General features: G+C 40.1%; 2 protein-coding genes and 1 long non-coding RNA gene across 9 annotated transcripts in view; 1 reads left to right on the top strand and 2 right to left on the bottom strand.

Moving 5' to 3' along the window:
• Window positions 1–1745: 1745 nt before the first annotated feature.
• Window positions 1746–5765, bottom strand: LOC103371745 (arrestin domain-containing protein 3-like). Its single transcript, XM_008301174.1, has 6 exons — window positions 5408–5765; window positions 5208–5268; window positions 4973–5120; window positions 4764–4860; window positions 3078–3337; window positions 1746–2616 (listed from the first exon to the last, which is right to left on the bottom strand). Exons 1-6 carry the CDS (start codon window positions 5664–5666, stop codon window positions 2350–2352), a joined length of 1092 nt encoding a protein of 363 aa, XP_008299396.1. The 5' UTR covers window positions 5667–5765; the 3' UTR covers window positions 1746–2349.
• Window positions 5766–8501: 2736 nt separating this feature from the next.
• Window positions 8502–16745, bottom strand: part of LOC103371744 (arrestin domain-containing protein 3-like) — a 25544-nt gene continuing 17300 nt past the window's right edge. For 2 of the 7 annotated variants that reach the window (XM_008301168.1, XM_008301167.1), the window contains exons 4-8: window positions 16528–16678; window positions 16174–16270; window positions 15842–16098; window positions 13132–13378; window positions 12144–12358 (exon numbers count right to left, since the gene is read on the bottom strand). In XM_008301168.1, the coding sequence (XP_008299390.1) occupies window positions 12162–12358; window positions 13132–13378; window positions 15842–16098; window positions 16174–16270; window positions 16528–16678 (949 nt within the window). In that variant the 3' untranslated portion in view covers window positions 12144–12161. The other 5 variants (XM_008301169.1, XM_008301173.1, XM_008301171.1 and 2 more) reach the window with 5 other exon arrangements.
• The window catches only part of LOC103371743 (uncharacterized), a 3636-nt gene continuing 154 nt past the window's right edge, over window positions 13264–16745 (top strand). The window contains exon 1 of the long non-coding RNA XR_520956.1: window positions 13264–13313. This is a non-coding gene — a long non-coding RNA (uncharacterized LOC103371743). The remainder of the gene's footprint in view (window positions 13314–16745) is intronic.

Genomic DNA, 16745 nt, shown 5'->3' with positions numbered 1-16745 from the left:
TGCCTCACAGTGGCGCAGCTTTTCCTTGAGGAATAAGGAAGCTGGCGAGGCAGCCATATGCACTACAGCAGTGGACTTCTCCAGAACCTGTATCGGTGTCACACATGGTCACGTGATCCAGCCCGCAGGTGTCACTTTCACAGAGGTAACTCTAGCCAGCAGCCTCACAGGCTAAATTAGGCTAAATGAATGAACAGTGTGCTATACTGTATGTGTGCTAATTCATTTGTATTCCTCAGTGAATAATATTAACAACAATAATGGCAACACGACATTACAGCACTGCATAATGCATGTACTGTATGCCATCAACATACTGTACAACATGATGTTTATGAGCTTACTTTATTCCTTCTTATTCATGAGACAGCATTCAAACACGTGAGGTAGACACTGCTGCTGACTTAGATCTTACCTTAATGTAAAACAGATGAATAATACAGAACATTCACATAGCAGGAATACAATATTCATGATGCAGGTGGCTTTAAATACTCTATGATATGTGCACATTACGGAATTGCAAAGCAGAATTAACAGCATATTTTCTCCTGGTATTGATGGATTTATGCTCCAGAAGGTGTATTTCTTCCTTTATGGTGTGGCATGGATACAGTTGCACCTGAGGAGTTTAGATCAAAGAAAAATCTGGCACAACTTGCCAGCAAAGTAAAATGAAATTACATTTGCCTTAAGGTTCTTCCAGTGCCAACACATTCACAGCCATGGACACTGTACACAGCCCTCAACATAGTATTGTTTTATTAACGCCTGTATTCAAAGCAGGTCAAGATGGAGGGATGCAGTTTGCATTTTAGAGACCTGTGACACACTTACTCATTAGTGGTACAACCCAGCAACACCAATCCCATGTAGCTAAGGTATTAACACTTTCGTTAATGTGGTGGTAGCACTATGGGTGGGGCCGTGGGTACGTTTACTACCTAGTAAGTAGACCTTGGCAAACAGGAGATACAACAGAAACAATGATCCTAAAACGTTGATGTAAATTATGATTGACGGTGCCTCCACTTAGTAGGAAAATGATAAATTCACTCCTTATAAATCCCACTAATAAAAATTTAAATTTAGCTGAGGAACTTACTCATCTCACTGTAACCTCTTTTCTTAAATACAGAGAAATAACATACAACACAAACCCAGTTAATATAAATGCAAAATGTGGATTTTTAGTAAAAAGAAAACAATACACACAATAAATAAAACAGTGGGTTTCACATTCAATTTCAATATCCCCTTATTAGAGTGCAGTTCAATTTGTAACCTTTTCCTTTTCATTACCAAATTACCTTCAGTTCAGTTCTGTTTTACCGTTGCAGGCCTGATGCTGCTTGGGTGAGGCCTTAAAACATAAGATGGCCCTTTCACTTCCAAACAAAATCTGCACGTGGGCTTCATATATGTATATGTGTGTGTGTGCGTCTGTGAAATGCAAACTGCATCCTTCCATCTTGACCTGCTTTGAATACAGGCGTTAATAAAACAATACTATGTTGAGGGCTGTGTACAGTGTCCTGGCTTTGAATGTGTTGGCACTGGAAGAACCTTAAGGCAAATGTAGTTTCATTTTACTTTGCTGGCAAGTTGCTCAAGCTCAGTATATGTGTGTGTGTGTGTGTGATGAGGAAATGTTACAGTAAACCTACAGTAAGTCCCAGAATGTTCCTACTGAGCACACTTATGGTAAATTATTCTAAGCTTATTAACTGATGAAAAAGTCAACATCAGCTTTAAGTAACTGACTTTATTTACAATAACCTTAGGATTTCTTTAACAAGCAAATCTGAAGCAACAATCAAAACATGAACAATTAAAAATTAAACTGAGACAATTATTAAATTGTTACATGGAGCTAGTATACTACAATATATTTCATGTACAGTTTTTTAGGCATGCTACATTCATACAATATTGTAAACTGAAGGAATAAATCACTGATATCACACATTAAAGTTTACAGTTATTGGACAGTGCTACTTCACATGTGGGATAAAAGCTGTATGAACCTCTTTGTGGCTCCAGAGGGAGCTGCAGGACATCTGATACTTGTCAAGTTATGTCATCTGGACCGGGAAGTGTGGAGCAACAAAGAAATAGTGGCCACAGATTTATTGGCCACAAAATTGCACTCATAAATCTCCAAACATGATGTTGATGATTGAATTGCATTGTGGATAACGCAGGCTTTGAGAAGGAAGAGGAATGTGTGGAGTGAAAAGGATGAAACCTCTGATTCTGATTGAGAAGCTGTACAAAACTGTCCACCTTGAGTCTGACAGTATCATAGACTGATTCTGTAATGATGGCATGTTGTTTTAAGGCAGGTATTTACAGAGCATTTGTATATTTGTCAGAAGGGAGGGAGGGGTACCCTGCGTACCCTGCATACGCTCCATAGGGAGGAGGGGGATCCATAGCTGTGGGTAGTGCATATTGGGGTGCGGTGTTCCACATTGGTTGGTTTGGGTTTCCAAAAGCTTCAAAACCAAATGAAGAAGCACCAGCAGGTGGTTGTTTTACAGCTGGAACATTAGGTAGGATGACTATAGGGAGTTTGATCGTTGGGTCTGTGGCATATTTGATATCCAGTTGAATCTGTGAAAAAAAAAATATTGGTGTTTAGTTTTTATTTCATCATAAATGTCAATTTTCCTACTTTTATATGGAAAGTTGTTTTTTTCATGAAGTCAGTTGGGCTTTCTTATGTTTCTTATTCCTTTGTTTTGTCACTAGAGGTCCCCTGTGGAAAGTGTTCTCTTTCTAGACTTTGAGTACCTGTTTTTAAAATCACTGAAATGAGGAAGTAGAAGCTAAGAATTTCCCAGGAGACAATTTGTTCATGTCAGTGTTAAACTTTTATGTCACAAGCAACAGAAAAATGAAACCTCATTTTCTAAGTAAGTAAAAGTGAGTAACAGTACAACAAAAGACACCTCAAATTAGGAAATATTAGCTTCAATCAAAGCAGTAATCAAGCATATGAACAAAAGAATTGCTCTGATAAGGAAATGTTGGATGTACTCCTGTGGTCTTGACCATAGTGTAGTGCAGTTTACCTTCAGCCTGTATTCCAGCTTGATGATGGCGCAGTTTAAGATGGAGGGGAGTAGTTCTGGGGGGATGGTGATCAGCTTGGTCACAGTTGTCTTGCCGGAGGACGCCGCAACAGCCTCAGCCTTCTCCTTCACCATCTCATGTGTGCGGAGTTTCCTTCGACCCTGGGCAAAGAAACTCAACTTCTCGTACAGTATGAACTTGGGCTTCACTGAACGACTGGAGTTGTTGATGATTTCAGCGATGACTTCGATACGATCGCCTGTAAAATTGGAGAAAGCTAGTCACCAATACACAAAGACTTAACATACAGAGAATAAATCCGTAGAGCAGCTGAGGATGTGTAGATCTTCTAAAATGTGCTGAAACTGTGGTAACCCAATGGCGGAGCGGTAAACCAGACTGACCAGAGCGTTGCTGCATTTCCTGTCTGATTCCACTTTGTTAACCCTAATGGCATCCTCCATGACCCCACCCACCCTGCACATGAACTGTTCACCCCGATACCCTCTGGAAGGACACTGCGCTCTGGACTTTCCTCATCATTGCTGCGCTGACCACCTTAAAGTCGTTGCTGCTATTGTACATTGTGCAATATTGTACATAGGTTTTTATTTTATTATCTTAATTTTATTTATTTTTTTACTCCTCACGCAACAAACCAAGACCTGTGAAACTGGGTTGCGTTCTATCATATCACGTGGTTAGAATGACAATAAAGTTGAGTCTAAAAAAGGTAAAAAATGCCAGTAAGCATACCTTTAAAATCAGTGAAAACCTTTTAAAATGTAATTTGAAACATTTGAAAAACAGGACTAGTGCAGCCTCACCACCTCTCCAGTTGAGCAGATGAGTGACAGAAACCTAAATCAACACATTCCACAAACAGGAATGATGTTAGCAATTACTATCTTTTTCATCTCTATCTCTACTCTGGCAAAATTATGAAAAAAAATACAGTTATACACATTTATTTACAAGATTTTTATCTTCTCCTCTTGGTTGTTGATGGGATTAAGACTTTGTTGCTGATTGGTTTGTCCCAGTTATGTAAGGATATCAGTGTGTTCCTTCCATAACTTATTGCGCTGCAGCAAAAACAAAAATTATGCATCTACACAGGGAGGTTCCATCATTATGGGTCACACCATGGTTTCACTGGCATCACTCTCAGCATCCTGCTGGTTGCCCCCATTTCCCTTCGGAATCTATTCAAGGCCTCGATGGCAGAAACTAGAGAGTGTTTCCTACAGCTGCAGGGAGAATGGCTGTAGTTCAGAGTGTCATCGTCCTATAACGATTTACAGCACATCCCAAAGACTAACCAATGTTATTAAGTGGTGCAGGAATGACATATTATCATTAGCTTCCTCAGCAACAAGAAATTCAGATCTCTTCTACTTGGTTGTGACTAGTGACCAATTCCAGAGAATGGTCTTGTTAGAACAGGAACAGCTCGATCCACTCGCTGGATTCCTTTCACTGTTGTTGTTTTTGTCTTCATACAGTCTCGGTAACAAAGAAGGGAGGAGTAAAGTGCCTCACAAACATTTCCGGGTTGAAATATGTCACTAAACATTCTTCGCTCAACAAAACTAACACAACTACATCCAGTGTCTTCTTTCCAAAATAAATAATAAAGGCCAGATGAAGGATTTTCAGTACTGCACCCTACCTAAGACACTTACCTTGTCTGTATCCCATCTGCTTCGTACGGACATCCAGTGATACGTTTCCGGAGCCGAAGGCTTTGACATTTTTGTCCTTGCAGCCATATTGAGGATCCTGAAAAGCAAATCCCATGGTATATGAATGTGGTAAGAGCTTGGTCTCTTTTGCCGACAGTATTAATTACATGATTAAATAATCGCATTTTTCAAGATGAATGAGTTCTTACCATAATTCCAGGGAATTCCATGTCTGCTTTGGACACAAATGTGAAGTGGGTTTTGGTTTTCTTTGTTATCTTCATTGACTGTTTAAGCTCTGCCCTCAGCTTATGAACAATTTTGCCAGTGACGTGTTTAAAAGTCGATGGCATTTTCCTGTGAAGAGCAACAACAGAAAACGCAAATAACCTGGAAAGGAGTAAAGTATGAATCTAAAGTAATGATTAAGTCAAGAGTAGGCACCTGTCAGGAATTGTGAAGGAAAAAGGAAATACATGTCTTCCTTTTCCAATGACTTCAGTGCCTGGAAAAAAAATACTTGTGTTAAGTCTGAAGCACATTTTTAAACAGCATACAATACCGTATTATTAAAAGGCCACTAAATTAGACAATGGCATCACATAATGCATATCACATATATGCCAAATAGTTTAATACGTTACCATCTTGTCTTGATTCTCTCAAGATATGCTGCTTGACCTCGTAATATTTCTCATCTGACCAGTAAAAGCGATGGTCATGTTGCCCGTGGTGTTCATGCCAGCTAACCCGAGCCTTTCCTTTTGCTATAAAAACAAGAGCTTGGACTGCAGTCTCTTTCGAAGCCTCCACAATGATTCTTCCATTGATGGTATCTCCATTTGTGAAGGTGTTTCTGCTGTTGATGGCGTCATATTCAATTGAGAAATTTGTGATGGTCATTTTCAGCACAGAAAGAAAGCAAAGAAAGCGGAGCGTCAAAATCTCACGTATAAACCAAGGTGAAACTCAAGCCCTGTGAGTGCTGCGCACCTGCTCGACACGGTTTATACGTGAGCTGAAATATGTAAATCATGCTGAACCTGTTTTCCTTGTATATTTGTGCTCAGTGGTGACACCCACTCAACTAGACAACCCTTTCAGCTCCGCAAAGCCACTATGACTTAACAGATAATGGAAAAACTAGAGATTAAATCAATAAACCAGCATACTTGCTTGACAGTCACGTCAGTGGGAGGAGAGTAATACCAGTCTTTCATTCAGGGTTTGGTTATCACATGCTGTATTTCTCTTCGTGTCACCTGAAATGTTCTCCAGTAGTGTCAATCAAACCTTAATCTGTTGTATATTTAGTGTATGTTTATTTAGGCCAAAGAAAACTACACCTGAATTAAGGTATGTGACAGTTAAAAGTTTCCGGAGGCAAAGAGCAGTGAAGAGCAGGTAGGTGCAGTTTGCTGAGTGATCTCCCCTTGAAAAAACAACCATAACGTCCTGCATTTTTACTTTTGCTTTATGTCAACAGCGTTTAAATAATATTAGGTTTAAATGTCTTACTATAAAGTATTGTATTTTAGTGTCTGTAAAACGTGTTTTCATATCCCATTAAAGAAGGCCTGACTGTTCATTGTTTATGTTTCTAGCTTTTTAAAATGAATTTACTCTTAATGATACACTTACAAAAAGTAACATTTACAAAAAGAAAAGTGGACAACTAAATAAGGCGATAAAATGAGAGAATAATTTGAGATTTGTGAGGAAAGGGAGCCCTTGTCTTGTGAGCTCAGGGCTCACAGACCAGAATGCTAACAGTAGACATATGGATGATTTCTAAGGTTGACAGTAGAACCAGTGAACAGCAAAGTTGAAAGAGGAGCAATGAAAGCAATCCATATCGGTTGGTGGGTCAGTAGGTAAGTAGACGCTGCCATCAGAAAAAAGTAATCCACTGGATCTTTGGTTTCTCACATGCTGGGGATGCATAAAGACTCTTTTGTTCACTCTTGAAGCCAACAGCAGAACACTGTGTGCATTGCTTGTGGCTGAGACGTTTAGAGTTTAGAGTGTGTGTGTGTGTGTGTGTGTGTGTGTGTGTGTGTTTTCAAATACAGAACTCTGAGCTACTCTGGTGCAGGTTTTTTTCGATAATTTGAAATTTTAATAAAAAGGGTGGAAATTAAATTTTGTCTCAGCAAAGTGGCCGTGTTACAGATAGCCACACCCCCCACTGTTTCTACACCCATGAAACCTGGAAAATACAAAGTTGGGAAATAATACTTACATGACAACAACAGCTTCACCAACTCCCAAGACAGCAAAGATTGTCTTCTGGTAGGTCAGTGGAGGTGAACTGATTAAACTGTAAACAGTATTAATTCAGAAACAACTTCTGTGAATGCTGTTAAAAACACTGTAAACTGCCCGTGGCGTCTGTTAGAATCACACAATGCTGCAGAATTTTTCCAATATGTTGCTTTGAATTTTTTGAGCTCAAAAAATGGCAATGCATTTATTCAAACTGTAGGGGGCAGCATAAGCTCATGTGAATGAGATCTCAAATCGTACAAAATAAAACTACCTGCACGTCCACATTACACTGTACCTCTAATTCATCCTCTGGTCTGATGATTTCATTGGGGCAAATTTGATTTTGGTGCAGCAAAAGTGGGTTAATGTGGTTCATTTCCAAAACTTTCAATGTATGATAAGTTAATCATTTATTTTAATTGCTTTTCCTTTGTTTTTGTTGTGACTTTTTTTTTTTTTTTTTTTTTTTTAATCATTGCCATTAAATAAAAGACAAGACCCGAGCAGAGGCTTTTTGCTACATGTATGTACAATAATCACAGTAATGAACTGCTGGTAACCAACGATTTGAAAATGTGACAGACTTTTAGTAATTATAATTACCTACTGTTGTAGGTAAGATGTTTTTAAGAATACATTTAGTGGAACAACAATGAATCCAACAACAACAATTACACAGCCATCCGACTGAGGTAAAATTTTTGATGCTTTCAGCCAAATCTACTCTTATGTCATCAAGTATAAAACAAAAGAAAACAAACTGGAGGATTTTGGAAAAATGTTCTTTAAAAAATGTCTTTTCAGTCCCGTCACTAAAATTTATTACCAAAATCCNGTTATTGAAAACCATACAACAGGGGATAGATACATGACAATTTCACTGAATATCCCACAGAGTACAGTTAAATCCATCATTAAGAAATTGAAAGCATATGTCATGTGGCTAAATCTACCAAGAGCAAGCCATCCTCAAAAACTGAAGGACCATGTAAGATATAGACCAATGAGGGAGGCCTCTAAGACACCTAGGACTTTGTTTGAAGGAGTTACCAGCTAGTATTCACCACCATCCTTCACGGTAGGGATGGTCTGCTTGTGATGATGTGCAATGTTTGGCATCCACCAAACACAGCATCTAGCCTGATGGCAAGAAGTTCAATCCTGGCATCATCAGACCAAAGACCTTTCTTCCAGTTGACTTCAGTGTCTTCCACATGTCTTCTGGCAAACTCCACTTGGGATTTAATGTGAGTGTTATTCAGCAATGACTTTCTCTTTGCTCTCTCCCATCAACTGGTGAAGACAAGGCATCAATTGTTATATGCAGTCCAGCTACTGAAGCTTGTAACTCCTTTAGAGGAGTCATGGGTGTCTTGGTGGCCTCCCTTACAAGTCTCTTTCTTGCATGGAAAGCAATGAAATGGTTCTTTCAAACTGTCAGTGGGGTGAGCACTTTATATAGACACTGTAATCTTTGTATAGGGTTGAAGTGTTGGTATATTTCTTCTTTTCCATATTGAGTAGCTAAGCAATGGCAGGTTTTGTATGCTGCAGACATTGCAAAGCTCTTTGAGATCAATTTGTATTTTGGGGACGCTAGGAAAATCTAGCTTAACTTGAAATGTTTATTTATTGATAACAATTTCCACTATTGTCAATAAGCACTTTTCAGGACACACAATGCATAATGCACTCACACACATCTCAGTCGCTGTCCTGGTTGTGAAGCTGCTTACCCTGAGTATGTACTCCACTTTGATGATCCTGCAGTTGAGGATGGAGAGCTCCAAATCATGGGGAATGGTGATGACCCTTGTGACGTTTTGATGAGAAGATGCAGGGATGGGGTCGCCCACCGCTTTCAAGACTTCTTTAGTCTCCAGTTTTCTATGTCCTCTTGCAAAGAAGCTGTGCTTTGTGTACAAATAGTACTTGGGTTTGATCGCACGAGATGAATTGTTCTGAATGAAGGCCACAACCTTCAATTCTTCTCCTGCAAAACAAAGCCGAAGTGTCAAAACAAAGCCTCAGTATTAGAACAATATCAATATCACTGTGAGGGCTCACACCTTGGACGAAACCAAGTTTTTCAATATTCACATCGATGGCTACAGTTCCTGAGCTGCAAAGAATGCCTTTCTTTTCCTTAGACTCATGCTGTGGTGTCTGAAAGAAAACGAGATTATGTCAACCGCATCAGTTTCATTATGTAGCCAAAGAGTTTCGCTGCTAAAACAATATATTTGAATTTCAAAACCTGTTTTTTTAAAGGCTCAGTATGCTGGATGCAAGTACTGATGTGGATTTAAAGCAGGTTGCTCAGTACATTTCCAGGCAGGTGTTAGGACCCGATTTCAGAACCCACTCTGAAGTTTTTCTCTTTTGGAATGACAGGAATGGAGACATGTGCCAGTACCTACCATTAGCCCAGGGACACTGTTCCAGTCTACGTTTGACACAAAGTTGATCTTCTTTGAATCTTTCTTGTTCATCCTCATAAATCTGCTCAACGTGGCTTCCAGCAAGAACACAATTTTACCGTGAGACCCTTTGAAGGAGGAGGGCATATCCCTGATGCACAATCACAGGAGGACAAACAAAAGTGAGACATTTCTATGCACAGGAATAAATAAAGCAGCTTTTCAACTTTTCTAAATGATGTCATAGAATCCCTTCATGACAACAAAAAGCCTGGGAGCCCTTTGAAATTACCTGGTTTCCTGCATTAATTCATCATAAAATATAATCTTATAGTTATCTGAGTCACAAATGAAGGCAAACACAACGTTCATAAACTAATACAATGCAAACAATCTTTACATTTTGTGTGGTTTTTGAACACATCCATTATACATTCCCAGTGCTGGTTGGGAAAACAAGCACACCCTTGGATTCCACCGTCTCTGTATTTCATCATTCTGTTGGAGATTTACTTCACTATTTACAGTTATTGTCCTGCTGCATCACTCCATTGAGCTTCAGCTGGTGGACAGTTAAGTGTGTTCCCACAGCAAAATGCAAAACTCTGACATGATCCTGAAAAATGTCGTGAAGTACATGAATAAACTAAATAACAGCAGCACCAATACATGAAGCTCCCTCCAATCTAGCTCACTGCTGTGATGATGTTGGTATGCCATATGTATGATTCCAGGATCGCCAACTCCTGACTCAAATTAGCTTTTGTTCATGCAGAAGTTTTGTTTTACTTTTTCCAGCCAACTCTGTGAATGAAAGAGTGTTCAATCATTTGTGTTTGATTTGTTAAGGAGTGAAAATCTGACCATATTTTAAGACAAACCAATGCATAAATGCAGATAATTCCAAAAGGCTACCTCCTTTTCTGTGACTGTAGTCGCAAAATACACAATATATTCACAGGCTTATGCTGTCTGTCTGCTCTAATTATGGATCAATTTTAAAAAAACAACATTTCTTACTGGACAGGGATCGGAATAGTGAACGGGTAGACATGGGTTCCTGGGGCAACAACATTGTTGTCTAAAAAAAGAAGAAAACTAATTGTGAATGTGTTGGTAAAGAGAAAATACAAAGGAAAGAAAAAACATTGAGACATACACGACTGGTCAAAAGTTTTAGAACACCCCAATTTTTCAATTTTTTTGTTGAAATGTATGCAGTTTAATGTCTCATTGTACTCTAAAATAAAAGCATAGAACAAATAAACAACTGAAGTAAAAAAAAAAAAAAAAGAAATCATGGAATCAATTCAAAACCAAAACATATTCAAAACTTTTCACCCCCAAAAGTTTATATTATTCTGAACCCTCCCCCTCATCCCCCCCACCTCAACTAACTATGCACACTATTTATTTATTTATTTATTTATTTTAAATGTGCAGTTTTATTGTTTGAAAATAATCTCATTTTCCATTTAAACCTACGATCTTCTTGCAAGCAGAAAAGGATGAAAAGCAGACTTACCCTGATGATTATCGCCTCCAATGAAGTAATGTTTAAAGCTGAAGTATTTGTCTTTGGAGTAGAACACTACATCAAGGTCACCGTATGACTCGCTCATTCGAACTTCTGCTTTTCCTTTGAATTTAACGGACAGAGACTTTATCCGACAGACTCTGGCCACTTCCAGCGTGACTTGGCCACAAATGGAGTCTCCACAGCTAAAGGTGTTCCTGTCATTGATGGGGTTATAGGTGACTTCCAGCTTTTTCACAGTGGACAACATGATGCGCAGCGTAGAGAGAAAAACATCGAGGAAATGCGAATGAAATTTATAAAACAGAGAAGTCCCCATCACCTTTGACTTCCGCGACTAAACTGCCTCCTCCTATCACCGCCTTCTTCAGTTATTCCTATCAAATCATGCTCAGATGCCTCGAACTCGCGTCTCTCTGTCTTTTTGTCTCGATAACGTTTCCAAACCCCTGTTATAACAGATAAATACCTCGACTTTAGTGAACCGGTCAGACGTTTACAGTAAAAACGGATAAAGCTGTGATGAAGCTCCAGCTGGGTAACTCATGACTTAACTGTAGCTGATGATGTTTAACTGTATGACAAGTGACCCGTCTGAAGAAAACTAGAGTGTCAGTCCCCCTTAAATCATATTTGATCTTGTCTCCATGTTAGGGATAATTCATAATTGTAAGTAAGTCTGAAGTTGTCGCTGTGTTCTGTGCGTAAATACGCACAACTTTCCTGCTTTGGAGATGCACATACGGGTCCTGCTGCTGTGTGATGCTGCAAGTATTTGACAAATTCAGAGTAAAAACTTCTACTCCATGCCACAAATTAAACTTCACCTCCTGTGAATGTTTTCAGGTCTGTGTGTGCGCCAGCTTCAAATAAGATCACAAGTATCATGTGCTCTCCCGGATGTTTATGGTGAGGACGCACAGCCAGCTGAACATTGCTCTACACGCGGACATCAATGCTGCTTTCACTTGCACTTGGACACCTGAGTTGCAATCACTGAACCTTGGACATCAGCGTTTTAGTGGACAATGACGTTAATGCTGTGTTGTGTGTATGTTTTAGAGACATTTAGTGGATCCTGCTGCTGTTTGATGCTACAGGGAGCTATTTAATGAACTCAGAGGAAAGACTCCATTAAACAGCTGAAGGTAACAAAAAAAACAAAAACTCAACTTAAGCTCCAGTTATGCTGTGAGATCTGTGTGCGTCTCCATCAACTAAAGAGGCAAATGTGTCTTTTGCCCTGTCTGAGATGTTTATGAGTGAGCCACACAACTGACTGGCTGCATTCACCGACACTTTGACGCTGGGGTTCCAATGAGTGAACTTAACCCAGGGGTGGGCAATCCTGGTCCTTGAGGGCCACAATCCTGCATGTTTTAGATGTTTTCCCTCTTCCAACACACCTGATTCAAATGATCAGGATCGTTATCAGGCTTCTGCAAAACTTAATGATGATGAGCTGATGGTGGTGTGGGCCATTTGATTCTGCTGACACAATGGCACCGTTACTCTGGGTAATCCACAACTGTGAACAGTATTCATTTATAGATTATTTTTGGGGATGCTGGTAAAAATAGTGAAAACTGCCCATAGTTGCTGTTAGGTCACCTGTAATATTTCTGGAGTTCCACAATGCTGCAGAATTTTTCCAAAATGTTATTTTCAATATTTTGTGCTCCCTGTCAACTTATGCAAATTAAAGGGCATGTAGTCATTTCAACCAAGCATTAGCTGTTTAATAGCATGTGGTTCATATCCAAAATATTTCATGTCTTCCTTTGTTTTTATATTGTTTTTTTGTAATCATTACTACAAATAAAAGACAAAACAGAGTATCAACTTTGTTACTGTTAAATATAATTCCAAAAAAAAAAACATATATATATATATATACAACATTTGCTAATAATGACCACCTACTGTTTTTAACACCCTTTTAAAAAATACATTCAGCTTACAACAATACATCAGTGAAACCTGCAATGTTTATCAAATAAGAAAGTGATGTTGAACATTTTCTCTGGTTATTCACAGTCAACTTTTGCTGCTGTTAAAATATTGATGCTATCAGCGTAAGTCATTTAGTATAAAACAAAAGGATATAAAGTGTCGTTTCAGTCACTTCACTAAAATGTATTACCAAAATCCTTCATAGGAGGGTACATTCCATATGCTCCATAGGGAGGAGGAGGATCTGAGGGTTGTGGTTCTGTTGGTGGTTGTGGTGCTACAGTGCCCCAGACTGGAGGATTTGGGTTTCCAAATGGTTCAAATCCAAAGCCAGCCGCAGCAGGTGGCGCTGCAGCAGTGGAGCGCTGATAGGCTGGTAGGATGATGATGGGAAATTTGAGCTCTGGGTCTGAAGCATATTTGACATCGAGGTAGACCTGGGGAAAAAAACCATTTCATTACATTGGTGAATTGTATGTTATCTCTAGAAAAACTGGCAGTTGCATATCTGGAGTGTTTTTCAGTTGTTGTTGTACCAAGACGTTAGTGAATCAACACATGAAATAGCTGAGATCTAGAACATTGGAGATAGTTGGTGGTAAGTGTTTTTGGAGCTTTGGTTTTGAGTTTGACTAGGACTTGTTGTCAGGTAGCTTACCGACTTTGTTGGAGCAGAGCACTTCCCGGTTTCACTTTCTGTGTTTCAATAGGTGGGCCGTTGCATTTATTGTTACCTGGCTGAAAATCTGAAAGGGGCGGGACTTTCACTAAAAGCCGCTGAAAGAGAGACTGAAGCTAGGGTTCAGCCATAGGACTTCCTGGTATTTAAACAGGTGCTATGCTGTAGCATCAGGGGAAGCGTCAACCTTTGTGTCAGCCCTCATTGTGTGAAGACCGTATTGGGTAAAGACCTGCAAGTCTGCCTGTGTGAGTCCAATGAGCAAGGATGCCAACTGGTTAGTCTTTTCCTACTTTTCCTATTATCTGCACTTGTAGCCTGCCTCACCCAACATGTGCTACAAGTGTAGTACCTGTTATCCAAAACTTTTGGAAAAAAACGGACTTGCTACAGAAAGTACAACCCTGCAAACTTCCGCTCTCTCACAAAAGCCTCCATTACCGGTTTGTCTTTCAACCTTGGCCTATGGAATTGTCAGTCTGCTGTAAACAAAACAGAACTAATCCAAGCATTGGTTAATTCTTCAGATACTCAGATACGAGCCCTGACTGAAACCTGGATCTGTCCAGAAAACACTGCCATACCCACTCGACTCTCTGCTGCCTCCATCTTCTCCCACACACCCCGAAGTGTTGGATGGTGGTGGTACAGGAGTCCTCACTTCCAAATAATGGAAGTTCACTAAGCTCTCTCTGCCAAGCAACAACTCTTCATTTGAATACCATGCAATCAGTGTCACTGCACCTGTTGAGCTATATGTTGTTGTCAAATATTGTCCTCCAGGGTGTCCGCTGGGTAACTTTGTAGTTGAACTGGACATGCTACTCTCGGCCATTCAGGACTATAACACACCACTTGTTTCCATGTGAGATATGAATATCCACACAAACAAAGCCCAAGGAAATGACTTTCTGTCACTTAAGGCATCTTTCGACCTGAAGCAGGTCTCTACCCCTCCCACACACAAAGCAGATATCAAGCTTGACTTGATTTTCTGTCGAAACTTGGCTTCCATGCCTCCTCATAACAGATTCTCCTCTCTCTTAATCCACACTTGATCCTGCAGTAACACACATCATCAACTCCTCACTTGCTACGGGTGTGTTCCCTGCTGCATTTAAGCAAGCTCGAGTCACTCAAATACTCAAAAAACCTACACTCGACCTAGCCCAGGTTGAAAACTAAAGATCAGTTTCACTCCTGCTCTTCCTGTCTAAAATACTTGAGCGAATTGTCTTCAACCAAGTTTCTACTTTCCTCTGTGACAACAACCCGTATGACCCGTATCTGTCTGGTTTTAAACAGGGTCACTCTACTGAGACTGCACTCCTACACGCGTGGACAAAATTGTTGGTACCCCTCGGTTAATGAAAGAAAAACCCACAATGGTCATAGAAATAACCTGAATCCGACAAAGTAATAATAAATAAAAATTCCAACAGTTTTGTCCACATGTGTATCTCTAACACAATCACTGCATTCTGCTTCAGCTCTATTGCTGTTAGATCTGTCAGTTGTTAACCACCACACCACACTCATTGAGCTTGGCATCTCAGGATCTGCCTCCCGCTGGTTTATGTCCTACCTCACAGGAAGACACTTCAGAGTATCTTGGAGGGGAGAAGTGTCCGAACTCAACAACCTCACTTGGTGCAATAATTCACACCCAATCGTCTCTCATACCATTGCTATGCTGATGATACCCAGCTCTTCCTGTCATTCCCCCATGACGACCACACGGTCTCTGCCCGGATCTCATCATGCCTTGCAGACATCTCAGCATGGATGAAAACCCGCCACCTTCAACTCAACCTCTCTAAGACTGAGCTCCTTGTCATCCCGGCCAATCCCTCTCTACAACAAGAAATTAACATCGTTCTCAATTCAACCCAACTCAAACCCACAAAATCTGCCAGAAACTTGGGTGTCATGATTGATGACCAACTAATCTTCAAAGCTCATGTGGCCTCTGTTGCTCAGTCGTGCTGACTGGCCCTGTACAACACAAAAACTACCTTGACTTAAAATGTTTATTCATTGATGACAATTTCTGCTATTTTCAATAAGCACTTTTCAGGACGTAGGCTCCAGCCCCCCGGCGACCCTCGTGAGGATTAAGCGGTGTATAGATAATGGATGGATGGATGGACTTTTCAGGACACACAATGCATAATGCACTCACACACATCTCAGTCACTGTCCTGGTTGTGAAGCTGCTTACCCTGAGTCTGTACTCCACTTTGAGGATGCTGCAGTTGAGGATGGAGGGCTCCAAATCATGGGGAATGGTGATGACCCTTGTGACGTTTTGATTAGAAGATGGAGGGATGGGGTCGCCCACCTCTTTAAAGAGGTTTTTAGTATCCAGTCTTCTCTTCCCTCTTGCAAAGAAGCTGTGCTTTCTGTACACACAGTACTTGGGTTTGATCTCACGAGATGAATTGTTCTGAATGAAGGCCACAACCTTTAATCCTTCTCCTGCAAAACAAAGCCGAAGTGTCAAAACAAGTCTCAGTATTAGAACAATATCAATATCACTGTGAGGGCTCACACCTTGGACGAAACCAGTTTTTTCAATGTTCACATCCATGGCTACAGTTCCTGAGCTGAAAAGAATGCTTTTCTTTTCCTTAGACTCATGCTGTGGTGTCTGAAAGAAAACGAGATTAATGAATACAACACAAAATAATTGCTCACTTCATAAAATTATGTCAACCGTATCAGTTTCAGTATGTAGCCAAAGAATTTCGCTGCTAAAACAATATATTTGAATTTCAAAACCTGTTTTTTTAAAGGCTCAGTATGCTGGATGCAAATACTGATGTGGATTTAAAGCAGGTTGCTCAGTACATTTCCAGGCAGGTGTTAGGACCCGATTTCAGAACCCACACTGAGGTTTGTACCTACCATTAGCCCAGGGACACTGTTCCAGTCTACGTTTGACACAAAGTTGATCTTAGTTGAATCTCTCTTGTTAATCCTCATTGATCTGCTCAACGTGGCTTCCAGCAAGAACACAACTTTACCGACAGACCCTTTGAAGGAGGAGGGCATATCCCTGATGCACAATCACAGGAGGACAAACAAAAGTGAGACATTTCTATGCACAGGAATAAATAAAGCAG

This window comes from Stegastes partitus, unplaced genomic scaffold, assembly GCF_000690725.1.
Source record: "Stegastes partitus isolate 25-593 unplaced genomic scaffold, Stegastes_partitus-1.0.2 Scaffold1638, whole genome shotgun sequence".
Lineage (NCBI taxonomy): Eukaryota > Metazoa > Chordata > Actinopteri > Pomacentridae > Stegastes > Stegastes partitus.
This window is presented reverse-complemented; position numbering and strand designations above follow the sequence as displayed.